We start from the raw sequence: 26,852 nt of genomic DNA on the forward strand, positions 1-26,852 counted from the left end.
TGGATTTCTGTGACTATGACTGTTCCTTTCCACACTTTCAACAGTTGTGTAGCAGCCCACAAGGTACCACACAAAACTTCTGATAAAGTCCACATGCACAAAATAATTTAAAGAAAAACAAACGATACAGTATAGAAACAGGTCCTTTGGCCCAATAAGTCTACGCCAACACACCATGACTTTCTAAAATAAAAATCTTTTGCCTCTATGTGGTCCATATTTTTCCTCTATTCCTTGCCTAATCATGTATCTTAAATATTGCTAATATCTTTTTTATCACTTCCCCTGGCAGTGCATTCCAGGTGTTTACCACCTTCTGTGTAAAAGGATTTGCCTCTCAATCTCCTTTACATGTGCCCCCTTTTACCTTAAGTCTATACTAATCACCTAGCAAATGACATTTCTACCCTTGGAAAAAGACTCCGTTCTATTTGTGCCTCTCATAATTTTGTGAATTTCTATCAGGTCAACCCTCAGCCTCCAAGTTCAAGTGAAATCAAACTAAGTTTGTCAAATGTCTCCTCATAACTAATACTCCAATCCAAGCAACATCCTGGTGAACATTTTTTGTACCCTTTCCAAAGCCTCCATTTCCTTCTGGTAGTATGGCAACCAGAACTATATGCAATATTCCAAATCTGGCCGAACTAAAGTTATATGCAGAACTAAAGTTGCAACATGACTTGCCAATTTTTATGGTTTGTAACCCAACCAATCAAGGCAATCATGCCATATCTTTCTTGACCACCTTACCCACTTGTGTTGCCACTTTCGTGGAACTGTGGACCTGTATGCTTAGATATCTCTGTATGTCAGTACTTCTAAGATTTCTGCCATTTGTTGTGTACATCCCTCCTACATTAGACCTTTCAAAATGCATCAACTTGCATTTGTCCGGATTAAATTCCACCTGCAAGTCTCCGGCCTCTCTATATCCTGCTGTCTCTGCTGGCATTACTGCTCACAATCTGCAGCTCCCCTAATCTTTGTGTCATCTGCTGAATTACTAATCAAACTACCTACATTCCCCTCCAAAATATTTATGTATGTGACAAACAACAGGGGTCCCAGCACTGATCCCTGCAGACTGGTCACTGATCTCCAGCCAGAAAAAACACCTTTCGCCACTACTCTCTGTCTTTTGAGACCAGGCCAATTCTATATCCATCTTAACAGTTCACTGTGAATACCATGTGACTTGACCTACTGTGTCAGCCTGCCATGAGGAACCTTGTCAAAGGCCTTGTTGAAATCCATGTAGATAATAGGATAAAATTTGTAAGATATGACCTCCCCCTCTCAAAGCTATGCTAACTATCACTAATAAGTCCATATTTTTCCAAATGTGACTAAATCCTATCCTTAAGAATCTTCTCCAATGATTTTCTAACCACTGACATATGGCTCATCAACCTGTAATTTCCTGAATTATCTTGCTGCTCTTAAACGAAGGAACAGCATTCAAGTGATCAAAATAAGGTCATGCACAACAAAATTTTGAAGGAAATGTTAGTTTGATCCTTTCACTTTAAGCATCCTGTAAAAATATTCGAGGTTTGTGAATCTGTATTTATTTATTTCCATTGTTAAACTGTTTATGTTTCTAAAGTTTTTGAAAAGATTTGTAACTCAGGTTGTGGAGGGAGGTTGAAGACTTGCTCTCCAAGCCACTGTATTTGATTGCGGATAGTTCATCACCCTGCTGGATAACATCGTTAATGCTCCCCCAGTGGAGTGTTAGTGTTTTGTCCCTCTTGTTATTTATTTGCTTCGTTTGCTGAGGTGGTTGGCATCACTTCGGTTCTTTTTTTTCAGCGGTTTGCATATCAGGTCTAGTTCAATGTGTTTGTTGATGGAGTTCTGGTTGAAATGCCAAGACTCCAGGAATTCCCTGGCATGTCTCTGTTTGACTTGTGCTATTACGGATGTGTTGTCCTAGTCAAATACGTGTCTTTCTTTGCCCATGTGTATTGAGACCAGTGAGAATTGGTGGCTGGTTGGTGTTCATGTATCCTTATTATCAGTTTTCTTCCGGCTTGGCCAACGCAATGTTTCTTACAGTCCGTGCCTGGTATTTTGTACGTTATGTTTTAATGGTTGCGGGCATGGGATCCTTTATGTTCGTTGGTAGCTGTTGCAGAGTGGTTGTTGGTTTGTGGGCTACCCTGATACCTTTGGGTCTGAGTGGTCTTCTGGTCATCTTTGATATGTCGCTGATGTACAGTAGGCTGACCAGTGTGTCTGGTTGTGTTGTGTCTTCTTGTTGTGGTCTGTCTCGGAGGTAACGGCAGATTGTACTTTTTGGGTATCCATTCCTTTAAAAAGCTCCATATAAATGCTCCTGTTCAGCTTTGCACAATTCTGGGTTGCTGCAGTGTGTTGTGGCTTGTTTGAATAATGTCCTGATGCAGCTCTGTTTATGGGTGTTGGGGTAGTTGCCGGTGTAATTAAGTATCTGGTCTGTATGTGTGGTATTTCTTTATATGTTGGTCTGGAGTTTCCCATTGTTCTTACATTCTACCATTATGTCTACGAAGGGTAAACGGTTACTGTTCTCTTCTTCTTTTGTGAATTTTATTCTGGTGGGGATGTTGCTTATGTGTCTGTGGGTTTCTTCTAGTCTTGTGCATTTGATATGCACAAAGGTATCATCTACATAGAGGACCCAGTGTTTGGGTTGTATAGTGGGGAGCGCTGTCTGTTCTAATCTTTGCATTGCCGCTTCTTCAATCAGTCCGGCTACTGGGGATCCTATTGGTGTTCCGTCGATTTGTTTGAATATATCGTCATTGAAGGTGAAGTGAGTTGTGAGGCACAGATCCAGCAGTTTCAGGGTGCTTTCCTTGTTGATGCTGTTGATGTCTTTGGGTGCCTGCTTTCCTGATTCATTCAGCAGTGTGGCAATTGTCTCTTTGGCTAGGTTGATGTTTATGAACGTAAGTAGTGCAGTTACGTTGAAGGATATCATTATCTTGTTCTCTTCTATTCTGGCATCCTTGATTATGTTGAGGAATTTTTAGGAGGAGTGGATGGAGTAGGTCGTGTTGTCAACTAAGTATTTCAGTTTCCATTGTAGTTCTTTGCCTGGATGATATGTTGGTGTCCCTGGTAGTGAGACAGTGGGTCTGAGGGGACCCCTGGCTTGTATGCCTTAGGGAGTCCGTAGAAGCTGGTGATTTGGATCCCTCTGGTTTCTTTCTTTGGCAGCCTATCTTGCTGATATCTCCCGAGTATGTAATTTCTTCAGGATTGTTGTAATCCGGTTCTCTAACTGTGGTGGTGGGTCTATCCCATCGGTATCTACTAGTAGTGTGTTAGCTTTCTCGATGGCTTTCTTGGGCTCCATTAAGGAATTCTGTCATATGTCCTTTGTCTGCCAGTAAGATTACAATATTTCTGTTTTTCTTGAGTCTTTCCAGGGCTTTCTTCTGTGTTAAATATGTTCCAGTTACCTTTTCTGCTCGGTGTTGGGACTATCGTCTGTCTGATGGTCTGTTGTATTTCCTACGTGAGTCCGTTGCTCTTTAGCATCAATTCCAGTGCAGTCAGGAAGTCAGTTTTTTTTTGGCCTCTCTATAGTTATAATTCAGTCTGCATACTCAGTGTCTATTAGTGGTGGCTTTGTTTTATGTGTTTATGTTTCTTACAGAGATTTTTTTTATTACTTTGAAAGACTCACTTGCAAACTTACAGAAAGTGTGCCAAATAAACAGCACAAAGTTTCTGGAATTTACTGAAAATGGGCAAGTTTCCAGATCTCAACAGAAATTAAACTTCCTGCCTTCAAGAGTCACATTCCCTTTGAAGAATTTCATATCACATCTGCTGCAAGCTGTATTTTTGTGTTTAGGGTTTTATTCCTTATCGAAGCATTGAATGTTAGGTATTCCACAGCTGAAGTGTTTCATTGCAATCTCAGTCCAACGTATTTCCATGCTCACGGCTGATCTGGGGCCTGGGGGATAGATTTACATTTTTTTTTAGTTGGACCATAGCTATAAAGAAGGCTGTATAAGTTTGCATTGTTTGCTTTCTGGAGCAGAGAAGACTGAGTGAACCATATTGAGCTGTATAAGATTATAAGAGATGTGGACAGGGTATGTAGAAAGCAGCACTTCCCCCTTAAGCAAAGGATCATTAACGAAACGGCATAATTTTAAGGTGAAAGGGAGGATGTTTAGAGGGCGCTTGAGGGAAAACCTTTTTCACCCAGAGGGTGGTAGGGGTCTGGAATGAATTGTCTGGCACGGTGGTTGAGATGGGAAACCTCACAACCTTTGAAAAGTGCTTGGATGAACACTTGAAATGGCTTAACGCTCAAGGCTATGGGCCTAGTGTTGGATAGGGGGACTTGTGCAGATTTAGTGTAACTTTGATAGCACAGACTCCCTCGGCCAAAGGACCTCTTCTGTACACTGGTTCTATGAATCTGTTGATCTATTTTGCTTGTTTTCCGGGTTGGTGGCTATGATTTAGATTATTATTATTCAATCTGCATTCTCACAGCTATCTTTGGTTGAATATTAAGAACATTGGAATGGAAAGAAAATAGGAATGAGAGTAAACAATTTGGCCCCTCCAGCCTACTATACAGAATCTCGACATCTGGAATCATTGATACTATTGATTTTTTTGCTACACCCATAAGCAGTGACACTTCTATTTAGAAAGCATGTGTGTTTGCATTGTACCCTTCACACTTTCAGGCTGTATAAAAACTCTATACAGTCAATTAAGCACTTTTGAACTGCAGTCACTGTTGTAATGTATGAAACACAGCAACCAGTCTGCTGGGAGCTTGCTGTGCACAATGCGATAATGACCAAACAATGCGCTTTTTATCGAGTTTAGTTGAGGAATAACTGTTGGCCTAGACACTAGGAAGAACTTCCCTGATCTTTGAAATGTGCCATAGAACTTTTACCTTCCCTGAGTGGCCAATCAGAGTCTTGGGTAATGTCTCATCCAAAAGGTGGTGCAGTATACCTCCAAAAGGGCAGTGGTCCCTCAGTATGGTACTGGAACGTTAGCTTACGTGTCTTGAATGAGTCTTGAACCAACTGCAACTCTGAGATGAGTGTGCTAAAATTGAGCTAAAACATTTCTCTGCGGCATCCAAGTTCCTCATTACGCTACCAAAATTCCTTGTCATTCCCCCAAGTCATTCTTCCTTTTCCTGTTATATGACACGGTTTTGCAACTTCATCTAATTGAAAATAGATGGTAGCAGGTTAGTATTAGGGAAGGAAAATAATTTTTGGGGGCTGAAAAGGGAAGACATGTACAATGCAGAAATAATGAATGTTCTGTAATCTAACTCCATATACTCACATCTGTGGAGGGAGAAATAGAGCTAATGTTTTGAGCCCATGTGATGCTAGTTCAGAACAAAAGGCAAAGGGAGTGGCTGGGTGAAGTAAGAGGGAGGAATAGCACCTCCTTTTCCACTCCACACCCTTTTGGGTTCAACCATCAGTTACCAATTTCAGACCATGAACACTGTCTACCCTATTTTTATGATTCAGTACCCCCCCAGTGTCTGTATCTGGTTATAATGTTGTTGCTTCCAGTCACAGCTAACCTATGTTCTGCTATTAACACTTACATTGAATCTATCCTTCACCACTCCCTTAATCCTTGTGTTCTGTGACACCTTTTATTTCTAAACTAATCTTGCCCTCGCTTACCTGTTCTACATGTTTCTCTCCCCACCTTTTTCAACAAGCATAAGACCCATTACTTTTGCAGCTGTCTTCATTTCTGAGGAAGTCAGATTCCACTTGAAATATTGATTGTTTCTCTCTCTCCAGTGATAATTCCAGACCTGCTGAATTTCGCCTGCACTTTCTGTTTTTATTTCAGATCTCTAGCTAATGCTCTGGGAACCAGGTTCAAATCCCATCATGGCATATGGTGGAATTTGAATTCAGTCAACAAATGCCTAGAATTAAGAATTCATGACAACCTTACAGCAATAATACTGAAGAATTGTGCCTATCACTCCCCTAGCAAAGCTCTACCTGACGATGTGGAAAATTGCTTTGATATGTCCTGTACATAAAGCAGGACAAATCCAATCCAGCCAATTCCTGTGCCACCAGTCTACTCTCAATCATCAGTAAAATGATGAGGTGTCATCAACAGTGCTATCAAACAGCACCTGTTCAGCAATAACCTGCTCACTGATGCCCAGCTTGTGCTCCACCAGGGCCACGCAGCTCCTGACCTCATTGAAGTCTTGGTTCAAACATGGACAAAAGAGCTGAATTCCAGAGGTGAGGTGAGAATGACAGACCTTGACATCATGATCACATCAAGAATCCCTAACAAACTAGAAATAAATAGCAGTGGTAAAATCTCCTTTAGTTAGAGTCAGAATTGACACATAGGAAGATGCTTGTGGTTGTGGGAGGTCAATCATCTCACCTCCAGCACATCACTGCATGAGTTCTTCAGGGTAGTGTCCTAGACCCAACCATTTTCAGCTGCTGCATCAATAAGTTTCCATCCATCATTAGGTCAGAAGTGGGCATGCTCGCTGATGATTGTGCAATTTTCAGCACTATTCACATCACCTCAGATACTGAACAGTCCGAGTTCAAATGCAACAAGATCTGGACAATATCCAAGACTTGTGCGACACAAATGACAGGCAATGACGATCTCAAAAAAGAGACAATCTAACCATTGCCATTTGACACTCAATGGTGCTGCCATCACTGAATTCCCCACTTTTAATATCCTCGGCATTACCACTGAACAGAAGTATAACTGGACTTGCCACATAAATAAAGTGGTTACAAGAACAACTCAGATGCTAGGAATACTGCAGCAAGTAACTCACCTCCTGACTCCCTAAAGCCTGTCCATCACCTACGAGGCACAAGTCAGGAGTGTGATGGAATACTCCCCACTCACCTGGATGGGTACATCTCCAACAACACTCAAGAAGCTCAACACCATCCAGGACAAAGCAAGCCACTTGACTGGCACTACATCCACAAGCATCCACTCCCTCCAACATCAACACTCAATACACACTATTGCTACTGTCTACAAGAAGCACTGCAGAAATTCTCCAAATATCCTCAAACAGCACCCTTATAGACTCACAACCACTTCCAAGCAGAAGGACAAGGGCAACAGATACATGGGAACACCCACCACCTGCAAGTTCCCCTCCAAGCCACTCACCATCCTGACTTGGAAATATATCACCGTTCCTTCATTGTAACTGGGTCAAAATCCTGGAATTCTATTCCTAAGGGGTTCTGCGTCTACTCCAGCACATGGACCGCAGTGGTTCAAGAAAGCAACTCGCCACCAACTTCTGAAGGGCAACAAGGGACAGGCAATAAATGCTGACTGGTCAACAATGACCACACATCCCACAGAAAAAAAATCACATTTGGAATGCAAAAGTCTTTTTATCTTCATTTTAAAATTAACAGTTGAATCTAATGTAGATTTTTGTGTGTGGAGGACAGTTGAAACATTGCACTCTGTGTGAAAAGCTGTCTCCTAATTTCATTCCTGAAAGGTCTGGCCCTAATTTTTCAGTATCAACCCTTCCCATATAGGCCCTGCAGCCAGTGGAAACTTTCTCCTAATCTCCCCTATCTGATCTGCTTCATATCTTGAAAAGGGCGACCACATCCTTATCCTCCTAAAGTTCAAGTTATACAACAAAGTTTATGTAATCTGTCCTCCTAGCTTAACCTTTGGAGTCTAGATACTATTTGAGCAAATCTACACTGCATTCCCTCCAAGGCCAATGTTTTCTTCTCAAGGTGTGGTGCTCAGAACCGCTTTCAGTATGTTATATGAAGGATTTGTCAAAGCTGAGGCATGATTACTATCCCTTTTCATTCCACAAGATATGAAAGTCAGCATTTAATTGTCCTTTTTGATTACTTTCTGGACCTCTTTTTGAATTTTGACAAACTGTGTACCTCGGCCCCTCAGATGTCTTATGACCACCTCTGTTTCTTCCTAAATGATGTGGAGGTGCTGGTGTTGGACTGGGGAGGACAAAGTCAGAAGTCACATGACACCTGGTTATAGTCCAATGGGTGTATTTGAAACAAACTTTCTGAACAGTGCTATGAAAGCTTGTGATTTTGGATAAACCTGTTGGACAATAACCTGGTGTTTTTTAATTTCTGACTTCTTAAACTGAGCACGGTTTGGTTTATAAATTCTGAACTAGATTCTCTGAGCTGGGACTCTTCCCTTCCTAAAGTTTTCTGCACACTCCAGAAGAATCTCTATGATCAGATATCTTCCAGATGTGATACTTGTAGCACAAAGAATCTTGCAAAAAGTCTTAGCAGAAAAGACTGCCTCATTGTAGAGCCCTGACACCAATCTCCTCTATTGACCTAAATTAAGTTCACTTACCTAAGAACATTAAACGTGGTTTTGTATTTCACTGATTTTCAATCTCATGCCTAGATTATTCCAAAACATAACATAGAAGTTCAAAATTTAGAGGCTCCTGACACTAACCTCCATTCTGCTTGGTAGATATTGGAAGCTTTGTTTTACATCTCTCTGGTATCTGTCTGTCACCCATCAACTCCTGGCAGATCAAGATTTACTTTTTAAAAGTACGATTAGTTATTTTGTTATTGCTTAAAAAAACTGGCAGGAAATAATTAGACTTGAGACAAATGTCATCGATATGTTGGTGATATAGCTCACTGCCTCAGGATGTAGTGACTGTTTCCCATTAACACTGGGCAGAATCAAGTTTTGCCATTGGACAACCTACTAAGTGGAAAGAATGGCATTAAGTCAAAGTTGATTTTGCACCCATTGGTATGTGGATTAAGGAAGAAACACCCCATGCAGGTCATTAGCAGAAAACTTGGAGTCTTCCTTTCAGTGGGGAATAAACTAAATCACCTGGGTTGAACTCAAAAGAAAAATGAAAAAGAAATATTAAGTGGAAAATAATAAGACATGTTCAATGAACGAGTAAGCGCTACCTTTCTGTAAAACAATGAATCATGAATTCAAAAATAATTTCTTCATAAGTGATATTGCCACTTGGTAATTAGTGATGTTTATGAAGAAGTCATATTTGAAAGTTAGAGAGCATGCAGGTTTTCATTTGGGGTGTTTGTTTCACCGACAGCCAAAGCTAGAGATTTTTGACGAGATTTCTTCCATTGCCCATTTTTAATATTAGAATTCCACTACTCCAGGCAGCTGTAATACAAGGAAACCTTAGCACAATACTCTGGATGCTATCTCAGTTTGGTTACTTTCGTGCTGAGACATTCTATGTTGTCTGATGAACAAATCATTAACCTCAGCACAAACGTAACCTGCACTGTGCAATCTGTGCTCATTGGCTGGTTTATTTTGAGTGTGAGAGCAGAGCTGTGCATAGTAAGTAACCGTAGATTTTCATCAGTAAGGGAATCAAAGGTATTGGGGAAAAGACAGGAAAGTGGCATTGAGGATTATTACTGAACGGTGGATTAGACTTCAGAGATAATGGGAACTGCAGATGCTGGAGAATTCCAAGATAATAAAATGTGAGGCTGGATGAACACAGCAGGCGAAGCAGCATCTCAGGAGCACAAAAGCTGATGTTTCGGGCCTGGACCCTTCATCAGAGAGGGGGATGGGGAGAGGGAACTGGAATAAATAGGGAGAGAGGGGGAGGCGGACCGAAGATGGAGAGTAAAGAAGATAGGTGGAGAGAGTATAGGTGGGGAGGTAGGGAGGGGATAGGTCAGTCCAGGGAAGACGGACAGGTCAAGGAGGTGGGATGAGGTTAGTAGGTAGATGGGGGTGCGGCTTGGGGTGGGAGAAAGGGATGGGTGAGAGGAAGAACCGGTTAGGGAGGCAGAGACAGGTTGGACTGGTTTTGGGATGCAGTGGGTGGGGGGGAAGAGCGGGGCTGGTTGTGTGGTGCAGTAGGGGGAGGGGACGAACTGGGCTGGTTTAGGGATGCAGGAGGGGAAGGGGAGATTTTGAAACTGGTGAAGTCCACATTGATACCATTAGGCTGCAGGGTTCCCAGGCGGAATATGAGTTGCTGTTCCTGCAACCTTCGGGTGGCATCATTGTGGCAGTACAGGAGGCCCATGATGGACATGTCATCTAGAGAATGGGAGGAGGCGTGGAAATGGTTTGCGACTGGGAGGTGCAGTTGTTTGTTGCGAACTGAGCGGAGGTGTTCTGCAAAGCGGTCTCCAAGCCTCCGCTTGGTTTCCCCAATGTAGAGGAAGCCGCACCGGGTACAGTGGATGCAGTATACCACATTGGCAGATGTGCAGGTGAACCTCTGCTTAATGTGGAATGTCATCTTGGGACCTGGGATAGGGGTGAGGGAGGAGGTGTGGGGGCAAGTGTAGAATTTCCTGCGGTTGCAGGGGAAGGTGCCGGGTGTGGTGGGGTTGGAGGGCAGTGTGGAGCGAACAAGGGAGTCACGGAGAGAGTGGTCTCTCCGGAAAGCAGACAGGGGTGGGGATGGAAAAATGTCTTGGGTGGTGGGGTCGGATTGTAAATGGCGAAAGTGTCGGAGGATGATACGTTGTATCTGGAGGTTGGTAGGGTGGTGTGTGAGAACGAGGGGGATCCTCTTAGGGCGGTTGTGGCGGGCGCGGGGTGTGAGGGATGTGTTGCGGGAAATACGGGAGACGCAGTCAAGGGCGTTCTCGATCACTGTGGAGGGAAAGTTGCGGTCCTTAAAGAACTTGGACATCTGGGATGTGCGGGAGTGGAATGTCTTATCGTGGGAGCAGATGCGGCGGAGGTGGAGGAATTGGGAATAGGGGATGGAATTTTTGCAGGAGGGTGGGTGGGAGGAGGTGGATTAGACTTGATGGGCTGAGTGGCCTATTTCTGCTCCCAAGTCTTATGGTCTTATGGAAAACACCTCAGCTTCTCCGTTAATAAAAACAAAGTGCTGGAGAAACTCAGCAGGCCTGGCACCATCTGTGGAGGGAGCAACAGAGTCAGCAGTTTAAGTCCAATGTAACTTCTTCAGAACAAAGATCTCAAGAATCTGCAGTTTTTTGCTTTAGGCCCAGTTCCTCTGAGCTCTCCACGTAACCATAGCCCTCCTCCTTATTGAGATTCTAGTCTCCTCTACAGCTTCTCTGCGGCCTGACATTCTTCTAAAGAGTGGTGTTCAGAATTATATAAAGAGTCAGCATTTTTGTCTATGAAATTTTTATTTCTGCCAACTTGTCATTGCTGCATATTATATATGTATACCCCCAGCTTTCTGTTCATGAAATCCCTTTAAAATTGTACCTTTTTGGTTAAATTGTTTCTTGTCATTGTTCCTGCCAAATGTAAACAATTTTCCACTTCTCTGCATTAAATTTCAACTGCCATGTTTATATCCATTTCTCTCCAATCAGACCGCCTCCCCGAAGTCTGTTACTATCCTCATTGGTTTGTATTTCTTCATGGGACATGGATATTTCTGGCTGGGCCTGCATTCATTAACCATCCCTAAATGCCCTTGATATGGTGGTAGTGAGCTGATTTTTAGAATTGCTACTGAGCTGCTGTGTCAATTGTTGCACTTTGGAAAGTCAAGCCAAAGTAGGACTTATACAGTAAATGTAAGGTCCTGACAAGTGTTTTGGAACAGAGGGACCTAGGAGTACAAGTATATAGATCGCTGAAAGCAGTGCCACAGGTAGACAGGGTGGTGAAGAAGACATTTGGGAAGCTGGCCTTCATCAGTCAAAGCATTGAGTATAGGAGTTGGGATGTTATGTTACTTTTGTAAAAGTCCTTGGTTAGGCCGTACTTGAAGTATTGTGTACAGTTTTGGTCACCCTTTTATAGGAAAGACATAGCTAGAAAGTGTGTAAAAAGATTTACAAGGATATTACCAGGACTAGTAGGCCTGAGTTGTAGGGAGAAGTCAGCCAGGATAGGGCTTTATTCCTTGGAATGTAGGATATGAAGGGGGGTGACCTTATTATAAAATCATGAGGAGCATAGGTCGAATCAATGCATATAGTGTTTTTTCCCACAGAGAGGGGGAATTGAAAATTAGAGGGCATAGGTTTTAAGGTGAGAGGGGGAAGATTTAAGAAGGACCTGAGGGGCAACTTCTTCATGCAGACAGTGGTACATATATGGAATGGGCTGCCATAAATGGTTGAGGCAGGTACAAAAGCAAAATTTAAAAAGCATTTGGTTAGGTACATAGATGGAAAGGGATATGGAACAATGGTGGGCAATTGGAACTAGCTGAGTGGGCACCACAATCAGCATGGACCAGATGGGGCTGAAGGGCCTGTTTCTGTGCTGTATTACTCTATAATCTTGGGGTACAGTGACACCCACAACATCATTAAGGAGGGAGTTCCAGACCTAGTGACATTGAAGGAATTGGCAATATATTTTCAATTCAGGGTGATGAGTGACTTCAAGGGCAACTTGCAGTTGGTGGTGTTCCCATGTACCTGCTGCTCTTGTCCTTCTAGGTGGAAATGGTCATGGTGATTTTAAAGGTACTGTCAAATAAACCTTGGTCAGTTACATTAATTTTCATTGTAGATATAATATGCTGCTGCCACTGACAGAATCTTGAGGGTTGGGCATTTGGTGCCAATCAAGCAGACTGATATTGTCTTGGATTGTATCAAGCTTCTTGAATGTTGTTAGCTTTACTCATCCAGTCAAGTGGGAATATTTCATCACACTGCTGACTTCTACCTCATTGATGGTGGACAGACTGGGGAGTCGGGAGATGAGTTACTTGCAACAGGATTCCTAACCTCTGACCTGCTGTTTCCACAGAATATATATACGGTGTGTCCAGTTTCAGGTTCAATTCAAGGGAAACCCTCAGGATGCTGAAACTGAGGAATTCAGTGATGATGATGCCATTGAATATCAAGGTCAGATCCTTTGAATATGTCATGTTTGGAGATGGTCATTACTTTGAAGCATTTGTGTGACCCACAAGTTACTGTGACTTATAGGTCGAGTTTAGTTTGGGCTGCTCCTCATCAGACACTGAGATAATGGGAACTGCAGATGCTGGAGATTCCAAGATAATGAAATGTGAGGCTGGATGAACACAGCAGGCCAAGCAGCATCTCAGGAGCACAAAAGCTGACGTTTCGGGCCTAGACCCTTCATCAGAGAGGCTGATGAAGGGTCTAGGCCTGAAACGTCAGCTTTTGTGCTCCTGAGATGCTGCTTGGCCTGCTGTGTTCATCCAGCCTCACATTTCATTATCCTCATCAGACACTGCCGGGTGATATTTTACATCTTACCAGAAATGAGGTTTCATATTAACATTACAGTTAACTGTTATTGTCCAGTTATTTCTGCATATGGTCAGGACTGCTTTACTCAGAGTCGTAGTAACTGGTATTCAGCTTATGCAAACGTTAGAAAATCATCAATATATAATGGGAAAGTCATTGATGAAGCAGCTAAAAGATGGTTGGGCCTAAGACACTGCCTTGAAAAACCACTGCTGCAATGTTTTGGGGCTAAGATTATTGATTTACAACAACCACTACTACATTTAAGGGCAGTTAGGTTAGGGAACTTATGGTGTCCTAGCCTGTGATACTCACATCCCATTCACAAAAAAAAAATTCAATTCAACCAGCAGAGTATTTTCCCCAATATTCTCATTGTGTCTGGTTTCAGTCAGCCTTTTTGATACGATGAATCATCAGTTGCTGTCTTGCTGTCAAAAGCAGTCACTTGCACCTTATCTCTGCAGTACAGTTCATTTGCCCATGTTTGGATTCATGAAGTCAGGAGCTGTTTCGCCCTGGCAGAACCCAAACTGAGCGTCAGTGAACAGATGATTACTGAACATGCGCTGCTTGACACACTGTATCATTGGAAGAGTGATGATGGACTGATGGGCAATAATTGATGATGAATACAAGACAAACCTGGGTACTTTTTCATATTATTGGGTAGATGCCTGGATTGTAGTTGCACTGAAACAGGCTGACTAAGACCATAAGTTCTATTAATATGAAGCCCCATCTCTTTTCTCAGAAGATGTAAAATATCACCAGGAAATGTCTGAAGAGGAGCAGCCCAAATTAAACCAGTCCTACCTACTTGCGCTTAGCCCATTTCCCTTCAAACTTTTTAAAATTCATGTACTTATCTAAATGTCTTTCAAATGTAACTGTACCAACATCCACCATTATCTCTGGAAGGTCACTCTACACATAAATCACTCCACATAAAAAAAATTACACCCATGTCTTTTTTAAATCTTTCCCCCTTCAACTTAAAATATAACCCCTAGTCTTTAAAACTCCCCACCCTAGGGACAAGACACCTACCATTCCCCTGATCTACACCCCTCATGATTTTATAAACCTCTATAAAGCTCACCCCTCAACCTCTTACACTCCAGTGGAAATGTCACAGACTATCCAGCCTCTCCTTATAACTCAAGCCCTCCATTCCCAGCCACATCTGCTAAATCTTTTCTCCCCAGCTTAATAATATGCTTCCCATAACGGTGACCAGAACTGGACACACTACTCTACAAGAAGCCTCACCAACCATCTCAATATGACACCCCAATTCCTAAACTCAAAGATCTGAGCAATAAAGGTAAGCATGCTAAATGCCTTCTTAACCACCCTGTCTGCTTGTGACACAAATGTCAAAGAATTTGGTACCTGAGCCCCCTAGGTCTCTTTGTTCTACAACAGTGCCCACATCCATATTATTACTTGTATAAATCCTGCCCTTGTTTGTTTGTTTTACCAAAATGAATTTATCCTAACTAAAATTATCCTTTAAGCAATATTAGATTATTTGCTCATTATCATATTGTGGTTTGTTAATCTTTACATGTACATATTGGCTATAAAGCACCCAGTGACATTGAGTTCATCACAGACTTTGAATGTTCTTTACTTTTATCGACAGAAAACAAATTATTTTAAAAAGTGAACTGCAGTTACATTTAATAATGGTATATTTACAATCTCATTTTTTGTAAAACAAAGCTTCAAATTGTTGATACAAAATAAAGTACAAATATTACATTGCAGAAAGACTGTATTCAGTAGGTGGTGAGGGTGTCCCAACGTGCTTTTATAAGCTGGTTTAAATAAGCTTTAAAAAGGCAGGGGTGAAGAAAAGAAACCAAAATGTACAAAACCATTCACAAAAAAATTATATAGGCCAGCCTTACTAAAAGTCTTTATAAATCTTTATAAAGTTTATACAGAAATCAAATAAGCCATAGGAAGAATAAATAATGTCATTTTTTGGATATTTACAAAGCCCGCAGAAAAACAGGCTGCTAAATTCAATGCCAACAGCCATAGCTGTAGATCCAGATGCTATAGATACTCTTTGTGCTGTATATACAACGGCAATACAAGCGAAAGCAGCTTTCAAGGGTGAATACATTGCAGGGTTAAGAGGACCACACATTTCCCATCTTAAGGGTTGCATACCCAGAAGTCGCTAAATGACCCAATCCAGTTCTTCTTTGAATATCAAATTAGAAAGGTTGTGCACTTGTGGCAATGTGTCAGTATTTCTTAAAATACGTGGGAACATCAACCTTAAAAACAGTTCTGACGTCTCCAGGAAATAAGGATTAATCTCCTTGAAGCTGCTGCCATCAACTCTGGGAGAAAAATCTTCCAAAAGAAATGACGGAAACATCTGCACTTTTTTCTTCGTCTGCCCCTATTATAGCTAGTTAATCCGTTATAAAAATTACAGGGAGAGGGAATATTTGACATGTGCCTCCAGGAACACATCCAACCAGAGCCGGCAATGGTACCAGAGCATAGCTGCTACAATTTATAATAATCCATTTCAAATAAATGCCAATTGAGGAAATGTAATTTAAAAATATAAGAAATGGTAACAAAGGAAATTACAAATCCCTATGGTATTTGGTAACTTGCCAGTCATGATTTTTGAAAGGGCCTGTACCTGCCTGAAAGATTCGCAACTTGCAGCAACTGTGAAGGGCAGAATGGCTTCCTCCTATGACAGTGGAACAGTGCAGGTGAGGGTCAGGCCACGTGGTTGATGATACCAGTGGAACCAGTCTTGAGGCACGAATCTTCAGGAGTTCCAGGTCTAAGCAAATGACGCCCATCGAAAATGACTCACAGCTATTAGCCCTGTAAATTTTGCAAACTTGCTTGCAGAGAAAGAACGTAACAGATTTCAAGGCCCCAGCATTTCACCTCATATAGCAACTGGTATCTCGCACAACGATGCATTCCTAGGGCAACAATCTCAGATGAAAGGACAACACATCCTGACTGTCTTGGGTCTGGGCACTGTGGAAGCTGAATGATTTGATTCCAAAGAATAAAACACATCCACAAATTGGTAGATTATCAGTGTGTTTCATAAACACTGATCTGCATTAAAACAATGGTACAGATCATTAGGCCAGGTTACTGAGGATCAAGGCAGCTCTGACTCCAGCATTCAAATCAGATCTTCAGTAAGATTTCACATGAAGTACCAAACTCAAACAGCCTAACTGTGTAGATCAGGCTACATTAAACTGACAGTGTGTAATGGTTGTCTATCTCTAATACTGTAGTCCAAAGTCATGCAATGTCATTTTGTATAGTGTGATGCAAAAGTACAAATGCAGTGATTCCTTTAAGTTGAATAAATGTTCCAAGCCTGTTTCTGCTGAGCAACAATAAGATTCATCAATTTCATACATAACAAGTGTGCAACACTGTTTCCAAGTAATCTTTCAATCTGTGCAGAAAATCTGTTGTGCAATTGTAAATAAAAGGGGGAAGGGTGGGTGAAAGGAAATGTTCCATTAAACAGACACAATTGAGAAAAAGTGCATAAGATTTTCCAACAAGTAACCTTTGTTTGCCAACACTGCTGTTACTTCAGCAAACCACCTGCTCTGCAATTGGCCTGAAATAGCCTTAAAAAAATACACTATCCCCACTTCTCTGTGTGAGGGGCCAGGGATGGGGAAGAAATGATGACAAAGAGATACAGGCGAAGCTTCCCAGAGAAGGTATGGCCAACAGACGAGTCCTGCTGAGATTTGCAGACTGTTGAGGGGAGCCTGATCTCTTCTCCATCTTTACTCATCTTGGTAGCTATCGGAAAAATCATCGTAGTTCTCTTGCTCCTCTCTCTGCTCGTCTGCCATAACACGACTCCTCAGCTCTGCCTCCCTTTGCTTCTTCTCCTGGACACTGTGGCTCTTCATGTGTGCACTCCGACTCTTCACTTTGAAGAAAACCCTGGAATGGAAAAATCATATCAGAGGTTAGGCTCAGAACACAGCTGCTGACCAAGGTAGCATCATTCCCTTTCACAGTCAGCCAGAAATACCCCAGACATTTCCCTAAAGGGAATTCTGGAATTCTCCACCTCAAAAAGCTGTGTGGATCACTTGGAATTCTCAGGACAGATCTGTGGATTGTGTTAGGTGGAGTCAAGAAAATTACATGCACTTGAGGGACAGATCAACTATGATCAAACTCAATTACAGAGCAGGCTCAAGGGTCTGAAAGGACTCTTCCAATTTCAGTGTTCTATTATGGGCTTTTGTTGATTGCTACCTCACTCCTGAGAAGACAGAAATGCCAGGAGGACTGAGGTGAGTCTTGATAGGTCTTTTAGTGATAGAGTAATACAGCACAGAAACAGACCCTTTGGTCCAACTCACTCATGCTGACCAAGTCCCATTTGCCTGCATTTGGCTCATATCCCTTGCAATGCAACTTGTAATTTGGTCAGTGCACCAACTTATGTTTGCGGAGTGACACCTTGGCTGAAGCACCAGGCAGCAACCTGTCTCAGCACATTTTACCTCTTCTTCATAGGGCATGAAGATAGCATAGTTCATAACACCCAACACTTTAGCCTTCAACACATAAATCCCCAACTTACTTCCCACACTTCTTGCAAGGGAAAATGTTTTCTTGGCTCTGCTTGGCATGTTTGGCAGAGACACCCGACTGTGCCTGCTCGCTCCTGGATGGCATGCGGGGTGGTGTCGTGGACGCTGCAGGCTGTCGTGGTCTGTAGCTACATCGGTACGTAGGATCAGGATTCTTCCGCAAGTGAACACCTTGAGACTGCTTCAATATGTAAAATAAAAGGGAGCAAGAGAGAAAGAGTGCATAGTTGATCAGAATGGTGAAACTCTCCAGAAAACAAGGTCAAGAAAATAACTTCTGTCCATATAACCATATTCACAACGTCAACAAGTATTATAGCCAACATAGCACTAACTTTGAAGAGCTGCTACGTGCGGGAAATGCAGCGGTCAGTTTACACATGGCAAGTTACAAACAGCAATGAGAAAAATGACTAGATGATCTGCTTCCGTAATACTGATTGATGGACAAATGTTATCTGGCACACGAGTGGGGTGAGTCCACAGCCCTACTTTCATACTCTGGATTGAAGATCACAGTCCTTGAAGGGGGTTATTCTTTAACTTCTGAGTTACTCATGGCTGCCTCGTGCAACGTGGGGTGGGCAGGTCAGAGGATCTTCTGGTGAAGCTGCCTAAAAAGGTAGCTTGTAGGTCCAGGATGAGTGGAGCCCATGGGCCATCACTCTGGCTGTTCTTAACCTGGGTGTTCATAATGGAGAAAGGAACAGTGGGCATCTCAAGAGAAACCAGGACTGTTATGATTCAGATGTGAAGATATCTTTTGCTTTTTGTTGTTACTCATTCTTAATTTAATTTAATTAACCAGATGTTTTTCTCCCATTAGAATGGTGCTCTAAAAGAGATGGGCCACTGCACTAATCAAAGGATATACTGAGGGAGTGCCGCATTTTGAGAGGTACCATCTTTCAAATTGGATGTACAACCAAATCCCCATTCCACATTCTCAACCAAGTGTGAAAGATTCTAGACAGTATTTTGAAGGGCAGGGGAATTTTCCTGGCGTCCTGGCCAACATTTTTCCTTCAATCTTAATTTCACAAAATCAACTTATCTCGTCATTTCTCTCATTGCCGTTTGCATGCATAGGTTGCCTGCCATGCTTCCCACAGCATTAGTATACTTCAAAATACTTCTTTAACCGAGGTGTGAAGGATACCAGTGAAATGCAAGTCTTTCATCTCTCTTTTATCACACTGTGACAGTTTCTCTTGTTTTCCCCATGTGCTTGGTTAGCGTTGAATAAAAACCGGCAAATTCCCCAGAAATATAGGCTGAATCCTTCCTTCTACTACTTCAGCAACTAACTGATATAGGAGGGCTGCAGAAATAAAGGTTCCTTTGATAACTGCTGAAAACAGACATATGTGACAGCTATTCACCTTGCACTCATCGGGACAATTTACAAGAAATGCCGATGTGAAAGGGAACAACGTTTTTGTACTGTACGAGAACAGTGCACTCATTAATTTGGCAAGTGGTAGAGATGACCAGGCAGACTGACAGGTTACTTTATGAAAGTCAGCTTATATCACAATTAATAAACACCCTTAAGTCTAACACTTCATTAACACATAAACCAAATTAACTTACAGCTACTGGGGTCTGATCAGTCTTCACAAGCTTAGTTTGGGTCAGAGTCAGCTTTTTGTGATCTGGGCCAGCCTCCTCATCATCCTCTTGTTCCCTGTCCTCCTCCTCCTCCTCCTCCTCTTCATCATTGTCCTCCTCTTTCTTAACTTCTGTTATGTAAGGCGTTCGGGCTCTACGAGGGTGAGAATCCTGTAAAAAAAAAATTGAGATGTTAAAGAGGGAGCTGGGCTGCAGAAGTGCTGGGCAATGGATGTGGAAGGGTCAGAATGTGTGAAGTCACATCAGCAAATCAAATTACTGCAACCTCTTTAATAATTTCCACTTGTCACTGTCCCTGCTTCTGCTGCTGTAACCCCTGTCCATTGCCTTTGATTATCTCCTGACTCAGATTAGATTAGATTAGATTCCCTACAGTGTGGAAACAGGCCCTTTGGCCCAACAAGTCCACAACACCCCTCGAAGCATCCCACCTAGACCCATCCCCCTATAACCCAAACACCCCTGAACACTACGGGCAATTTAGCATGGCCAATCCACCTAGCAATCTTTGGACTGTGCACAGGACTCTGCGTAGAAACTGCCAATTACCAAACACAACCAGCCTCACAACAATCTGGAAGTCGACTAGTTATGTCAATGCTTTCCTGGTTTGCCTGTCCTCCTTCACTGTGCGTGGCATGGTGGCTCAGTGGTTAGCCCTGCTGCCTCACAGCGCCAGGGTCCCATGTTCAGTTCGCCCCTGTGCGACTGTCCATGTGGAGTTTGCACATTCTCTCCGTGACTGCGTCAGCTTCTAGCGGGCGTACCAGTTCCCTCCCACAGTACTGAGATCTGCAAATTGGGTGGTTTGCCCATGGTAAATTGCCCATAGTGTTCAGGGATGTACAGGTTAGATCGATTAGCCATGGGAAATTCAAGGTTACAGGGAGAGGACGGGGACTGGATATGAGTGGGATGCTACTTGGAGGGTCATTTGGGCTGCATAATCTGCTTCCACACTGTACTGACTCTGATTTTTCAAATCCTGTTGATTATGTTCCAACTCATACCAAATCTATTTACCCATTGATCTTTGTACCCAGTGAAATTTGTTATCTCCTGATTGACCAATGTGTGGTTTTACAGCTGTCATCATCATGTTCAAATTCCTCCATATGTAGGTACAATGTCCTCCAGCTGAGATCTCTGCACTCCTCCAATTTTGGTATTTCCCTCCCACGGGCTCAATTCTCCCATCAGTAGGAGCCTTCTCTTCAGATTTCTAGGCTCCAGCCTCTGGAATTCCCCCCTATCTCAGTCTCCCCAGTTGATACTCCTTAAAACGTACAAATTTTAACAACTTGTTCTTATATTATCTGCTTTATCAGTTTTGGTTTGATTAAATCCTGTTTGCAAACTGCATTTCCTACACCACTATATTTTAATTGTACATAATTGACCGCAAAGCACTTGAGTGTCCCACAGTCACGGAAAGTGCTATGTAAATGCAAGGCTTTCACAGAAAATGCAGTAGCCATAATTTAGGATAACAAGATGTAGAGCTGGATGAACACGGCAGGCCAAGCAGCATCAGAGGAGCAGGAAGGCTGACATTTCGGGCCTAGACCCTTCTTCAGAAAAATCCTTTCACACCCTTTTTCTGAAGAAGGGTCTAGGCCTGAAACATCAGCCTTCCTGCTCGGCCTGCTGTGTTCATCCAGCTCTCCACCTTGTTATCTCAGACTCTCCAGCATCTGCAGTTCATACTATCTCCAACCATAATTTAGTTTTCTTTTAGCCCAAACACTAAGCTGATATTAAAAAGATTCTTTAATTTTTGTATGGCTTTAATACAGCTACATTTACCACTAGCTCATAAGAGGAGGCCGAATCCTTTCATTTGTTTATATGTAGCCCCTACCACATTCAGGAAGACATGCACTATATTGAACCTCAGACTCATTTAGTGGCATCGCAATTGCCAGGTAATGACAATCTCCAACAAGGGAAAGCCTAGCCGTTTCCCTCAGATTTTCAATAGCATTACTGTCACAAAGCCACATCATTAACATGCTAAGGAATCTATGGACAAGGCACTGGGCTTGACTGGCCACATAGATAAGGCACTGACAAGAGCAAGTCAGAGGTTGAAAAGTCCAGGGTGAGTAATTCAATTGCTGGCTCCCAAATCCTGTTCCACCCATGACAATGCTGAAGTTTGGAGTGTGATAGAAAGTCCTTTACCCGCCTGGATGGGTGCTGCTCCAGCAATACTCAAGAATCTCATTACTATCCAAGACAAGGCTATCTGCTTAACCAGTACCCAATCCACCATCTTTAACATTAAACGTTCTACTGCTGACGCAGAGCCCCCACTGCCTCCACATAAACTATTATGCGAATTCCCTCCCCCCTTATTCATCCTGCTAAAATATAACATTTCACATTTACTAATGTTGAAATTCATTTCCCATTCTATAAAGGTGTTGGTAAGACCAGACCTAAAGACGATAGTTCCAGTGTGGCCTATACAAGAAATAATTGCATTCCTAGAACGCCATCCACAACCTCAAGACGTTTTGTGCAACATACAATAAGAGCAGGCCTTACCTTCCTGTCAATTTCGACTGGCTCCTCCTCACACTTATTATCAGAAGCATCGCCAAATATCAGTGTTCCATTCCTACCAATTTTGACCTGCTTCTTGTACGTATAATAAAATTCAACACACTGGGCTACCGTCTTTGTCTTCACCTGTAACACAGAAGGAAGTATTTCACAATCACACTGCACAGATAAGGACGCCATTGTATCTTTGCTAACCAATTAGACTCACTTCCTTGCTCTTGACCCACATTCTTATAACCTTCTCTTTGCTCAATGTTTAAGCATTATTCGATAAATGCTTTCAAATCTGCTTTCACCCACTTTCAGATAGCATATTCTAGAATGCAACTCACTTCATCTCATGCAGCTTTTGATTCTTTTACCTATGCTGATAAATCTTGGGTCTTGGTGAGGAAAAAGGATTTTGTTTAAATCTTTCATTATACACTTGTCAGGACATTCACAAGAAATACAAAAGTAAAGTGGAACAATACTTTATACTAAATGAGAAGAGTGCTGATTGGTTAGCACATGGATTCTGATTGGTAGAAACATTGTCATGGGAGAACACAGTAGTTAATGATGATTGACAGTTAACTACCAAGCTTTGTTTAAAATATTAAACCGCATAGTTTGATTAATTGGTCGAGGCAATGACCTGAGGAATGAACCAGAAAATATTTCTTGCCTGTTTTCTTAGTTTCAGGTCAGTATAATCTATGAATATTCTATTTGTCTGCAATGAACATGGTATTGCATGTGCAGTCCACTAGGTGTAAGTGCACCACATTGCAACTTGTATTCACTTCTTATATAGTACAAAATGTTGTTCTCCTTTAGATTATATTCTTGCAAATAGTCCTGATAACTGCAAGACAGAATGCTTTGACAAACTATGCCTTTGTTCAAACAGTATACACACTCAATGTATACAGTAATTCAGTGTCCTCTGGTTACTGATGCTTCTCTGCCTCTGGAAACAGTTTCTCCTTATTTAACGCGATCAAAACATTCATGATTCTGGAAAACTCTTACAAATATCCTTTAACCTTCACATGAAGCTCCTCCAGTCTCTCCATACGAGAGGGGTTCCTGGTACAATTCCCTCTCATAAGTCACCCTTTAAACTTCTCTGCACACCCTACCAACAATATCTCCACACACCCCTGCTAACTGGTCTTAAGCATGTTGGATCTTACCAGCTTCTGAACAAGGAAGAAATCCTTCTTGTGTGCTGCCAGCCCTTTGTTGAACATCTTCTTCTCTGTAGGCGTCCACTTATCAGACCCTGTTGATCATAATAAGATGTCATTATGCATCGTTGAAGAGCTCTGGTTGCACTGTTGACTCCCTCAGAGACCATTCCCCCACACGGTCAACAAGTGCTGATCTACCTTCAGAGTCACTGGAACAACCAGCAGGTACTAGTGCTCAGGGGGATGAATCAGGTCCAGTTCTTTTCATTTTGCCACCTCCTTTTCCCCAGATGAAGCCAACTGTAATGACTAGGTAACCCAGAACAGACCTGAAATCACATCCAGGTCTTACCGCAAGTGATTTCACCCCCTCCTTATCTTCTGTAACCTCCTCCAGCCCAGCAAATCCCCATCCAGGTTACTGCCTTCCTCAGATTATGGCATCCCCGATTTTAATCAAACTACCATGCTCAAGCTCTGGAATTCAGTTCATTAACATCCTTTCAGATATTTCTAGCTGTAATACAGGAAATGCAGTTGCCAATCTGTAGGCAGTACACTCTCAAGAAATGGTACCATGGTAACAACCAGATAACCTGCTCAAGTGAGCATCAGCCAGGACATCCCTTGCTCTTCTTTAAGGCTGTGTGATCAGATTCACCCGGAGAGAACAGCAGGGTGTCTCCGTCTGACATCTCATCTCAAAGATGACAGCTCCAACAACCCAGCACTCTTTCAGTACTCCATTGGCGGTGTCAGCCTGGAAGATGTGCTGGAGTCTCTGAGGCAGAACTCAAGTCTACCGCCTTGTGTTGGAGACAATGCCCGCCCAACGTGGGGCCTAACAGCTCTGTAACTGGATGCCAGACTGTGAGGAGCGCAGCACTGGCACAATGTGGTTTCAGCACAGAGACACCCAAGAGCTATCCCACAGCTACTGCTGACTCTGTACCAAACACAGGATGGCCAACATTTCCCCCAGCCAGTTGGAAGTTACTCTACCCAACATAAGGCCACTGCAAAAACAAACCAGTGGAGAGGCAGGAGATGAGGTTGAAAGCTATCACTTACCTGCATAATGGTAATTGAGTAATGCCTTATTCCTACCCCGTGGGGTCTTTTTAATAAGCAGCATATTCAAGGCACCCTGATGGGAAGAAGCAAAACAACATGAGCTACATGAATATATATTAATTATACACCACACATATGGAGTATTGAGAGTTGTGCAGAGGACAGAATTAGCCTTCGAGAGGATTTTGACCGACTGGTAGAAAGGGTAAACATGTGGCAGATCTAACATAATGCAGAACAGTGAAATGAGACGTACAGGGAGAGAGAATGTGGAAGACCAATATAAAATAACAGGCACAACACTAAAGCAGGTGCTGGGGCAGCGAGATCTGGGGGTGTACAGGTGCACAAAATCATCGAAGATGGCAAGACAGGTTGAGAAAGCAGTTAAAAGCCAAGAAGAACTGTGGATGCTGTAAATCAAAAACAAAAACAAAAGTTGCTGGCAAAGCTCAGCAGGTCTGGCAACATCTGTGAAGAGAAATCAGAGTTAATGATTCAGGCCCAGTGACCCTTCCTCAGAACTGATGGTAGCTAGGAACAGGTCAACTTATATGCAAAAGATAGGGTGGGAGGAGGGGGTATGAAGTAAATGATAGGATGGGATAGAGCCCAAAGAGAGAGAAGAACAGTCGAACAAAGGAGTAGATACTGATCCAGCTTGTAGGGAAAATAGCTGTTTAATGGAGACTGTTAATGCTGGTGTGTAATGGCAGACTATTTGTTAACAAGGCCTAGAGTGTGGGGTAGAGGGGGCTAGAACTTGGGAGAATTATTGAACTCGATATTAGTCCGGAGGGCTGCAGGGTTCCCAACAGAAAATGAGGTGTCATTCTTCCAGGTTGCACTAAACAGCTTTGCTAGAACACTGCAGCAGGCTTCAGACGGCAATGTTAGCCAGGGAATAGGGTGGTGTGTTAAGGTGGTAGGCACCTGGAAGCTCAGGGCCATTTTGTAGGCAGCACATAGATGTTCTGCAAAGCAGTCGCCCAATCTATGCTTCATTTCCCCAATGTAGGGTAGACCACATTGTGAGCAGCAAATGCAGTAGACTAGTTTCAGTGAAGTGCAGGTGAAGTGCAGGTAAAGTGCTGCTTCATCTGGAAGGCATCTTTGGGCCCTTGGATACTGGGGACGAAGGAAGTAAATGGGCAAGTTTTACACTGATGGCAGATGCAAGGGAAGGGCTTATGGGGAAGGTTGTTGAGGGTAAAACAAGAGTGGACCAGAGTGTCCCAGACGGAATGGATCCTGCAGTAGGTGGGCAAGGGACGGGAGGGGAATGTATTTCTGGTGGTAGCATTTTGCTGGAGGTAGTGGAAATGACAGCTGATGTTCTTCTGGATGTGGACGCTGGTGGGATGGTAGTTAAGGACAAGAGGATCCACCCAGCATTTCTATTTATTTCTGGGCTCCTCGACCTCTCCCCAGTCCTGACGAAGGGTTTCAGCCCAAAATGTTGACTTTCCTGCTCCTCAGATTCTGTCTGACCTGTTGTGCTTTTCCAGCCTCACATGTATTGACATTGGATTGGAGGAGCTAGATAGGGTGGGTTATGGAAAAATGTTTTCCACTGTTAAAGTCGAGAGCCAATCAAAGGTAAATGGCGAAGGGAAGAAAGGTTACAGGAGGACTGGCACACAGCATTTCCAAACTGCTTGAGGTTTAATCATGGCTTTCAAAAGAAAATTAAATAATTATCTGAATAAAAAACATCTTGAAGGGCACTGGACAAGGGTCAAGGAGAGGAACTGAGCACATTTGCAGACAGCTAGCGTGGATGTGACTCAGAATCATAGAATTTCTACAGTACAGAGACACTATTTGGCCCATTGAGTCTGCACTGACTCTCTGAAGAGTATCTCACCCAGACGCACATCCCCCTCACCCTAACCCTGTAACCGTGCATTTAGCATGGCCAATCCACCTGCCCTGCACATCTTCTGACGGTGGGAGGAAACTGGAGCACCCGTTGGAAACCCACGCAGACACAGGGAGAACGTGCAAACTCCACACAGTCACCAGAGGGTGGAATCAAATCCAGGTCCCTTGAGCTGTAAAGCAGCAGTGCTAACCACTGAGCCACTTGTGCTTCCCTATGAACCTCCTGCCTTGGGCCGAACGGTCCCATTCTTTGATGTAACAGTTCTGACGTTCTATATTTTCTAAACATGTGTATATTTTATACATTTAAACATGCATGCTTTCATGTAAAGTGCATGTATACGACACTTATCTGAACTGCAGGGTAAGTTACATGCAGTCATACGTGTGTGTTAGTGCTTGACTGTGTGAGAGAGAGATAGAGAAAAAGACAGAAGTCGTATAGATAAACTGACAGAGATTTAGGATTACTCACCAATATGTTGCCCTTCGACTCGTGCAGACAGTGTAAGGTGAGCTCCTGGTTTGTACCTCCTCCTGGTAAAATGCTGGAACAGGCTAGAGTCATCAGGTCATCCACTACTCAGAAAACCAAACAAGAGTAAGCATTAAGTTGGGAG

At 42.8% G+C, this 26,852-nt stretch overlaps 1 protein-coding gene across 6 annotated transcripts in view; it reads right to left on the minus strand.

Annotated features, from left to right (window-relative positions):
• Window positions 1–14,867: 14,867 nt before the first annotated feature.
• mideasb (mitotic deacetylase associated SANT domain protein b) overlaps window positions 14,868–26,852 on the minus strand; it is a 76,304-nt gene continuing 64,319 nt past the window's right edge. For 5 of the 6 annotated variants that reach the window (XM_048537273.2, XM_048537268.2, XM_048537269.2 and 2 more), the window contains 7 exons: window positions 26,708–26,811; window positions 24,346–24,421; window positions 23,278–23,366; window positions 22,082–22,225; window positions 19,493–19,681; window positions 17,890–18,080; window positions 14,868–17,237 (listed from right to left, as the gene is read on the minus strand). In XM_048537273.2, coding sequence (XP_048393230.2) covers window positions 17,075–17,237; window positions 17,890–18,080; window positions 19,493–19,681; window positions 22,082–22,225; window positions 23,278–23,366; window positions 24,346–24,421; window positions 26,708–26,811 — 956 coding nt within the window. In that variant the 3' untranslated portion in view covers window positions 14,868–17,074. The remainder of the gene's footprint in view (window positions 17,238–17,889; window positions 18,081–19,492; window positions 19,682–22,081; window positions 22,226–23,277; window positions 23,367–24,345; window positions 24,422–26,707; window positions 26,812–26,852) is intronic. The other variant, XM_048537274.2, reaches the window with a different exon arrangement.

Source organism: Stegostoma tigrinum, chromosome 10 (genome assembly GCF_030684315.1).
Source record: "Stegostoma tigrinum isolate sSteTig4 chromosome 10, sSteTig4.hap1, whole genome shotgun sequence".
Classification (NCBI taxonomy): Eukaryota; Metazoa; Chordata; class Chondrichthyes; order Orectolobiformes; family Stegostomatidae; genus Stegostoma; species Stegostoma tigrinum.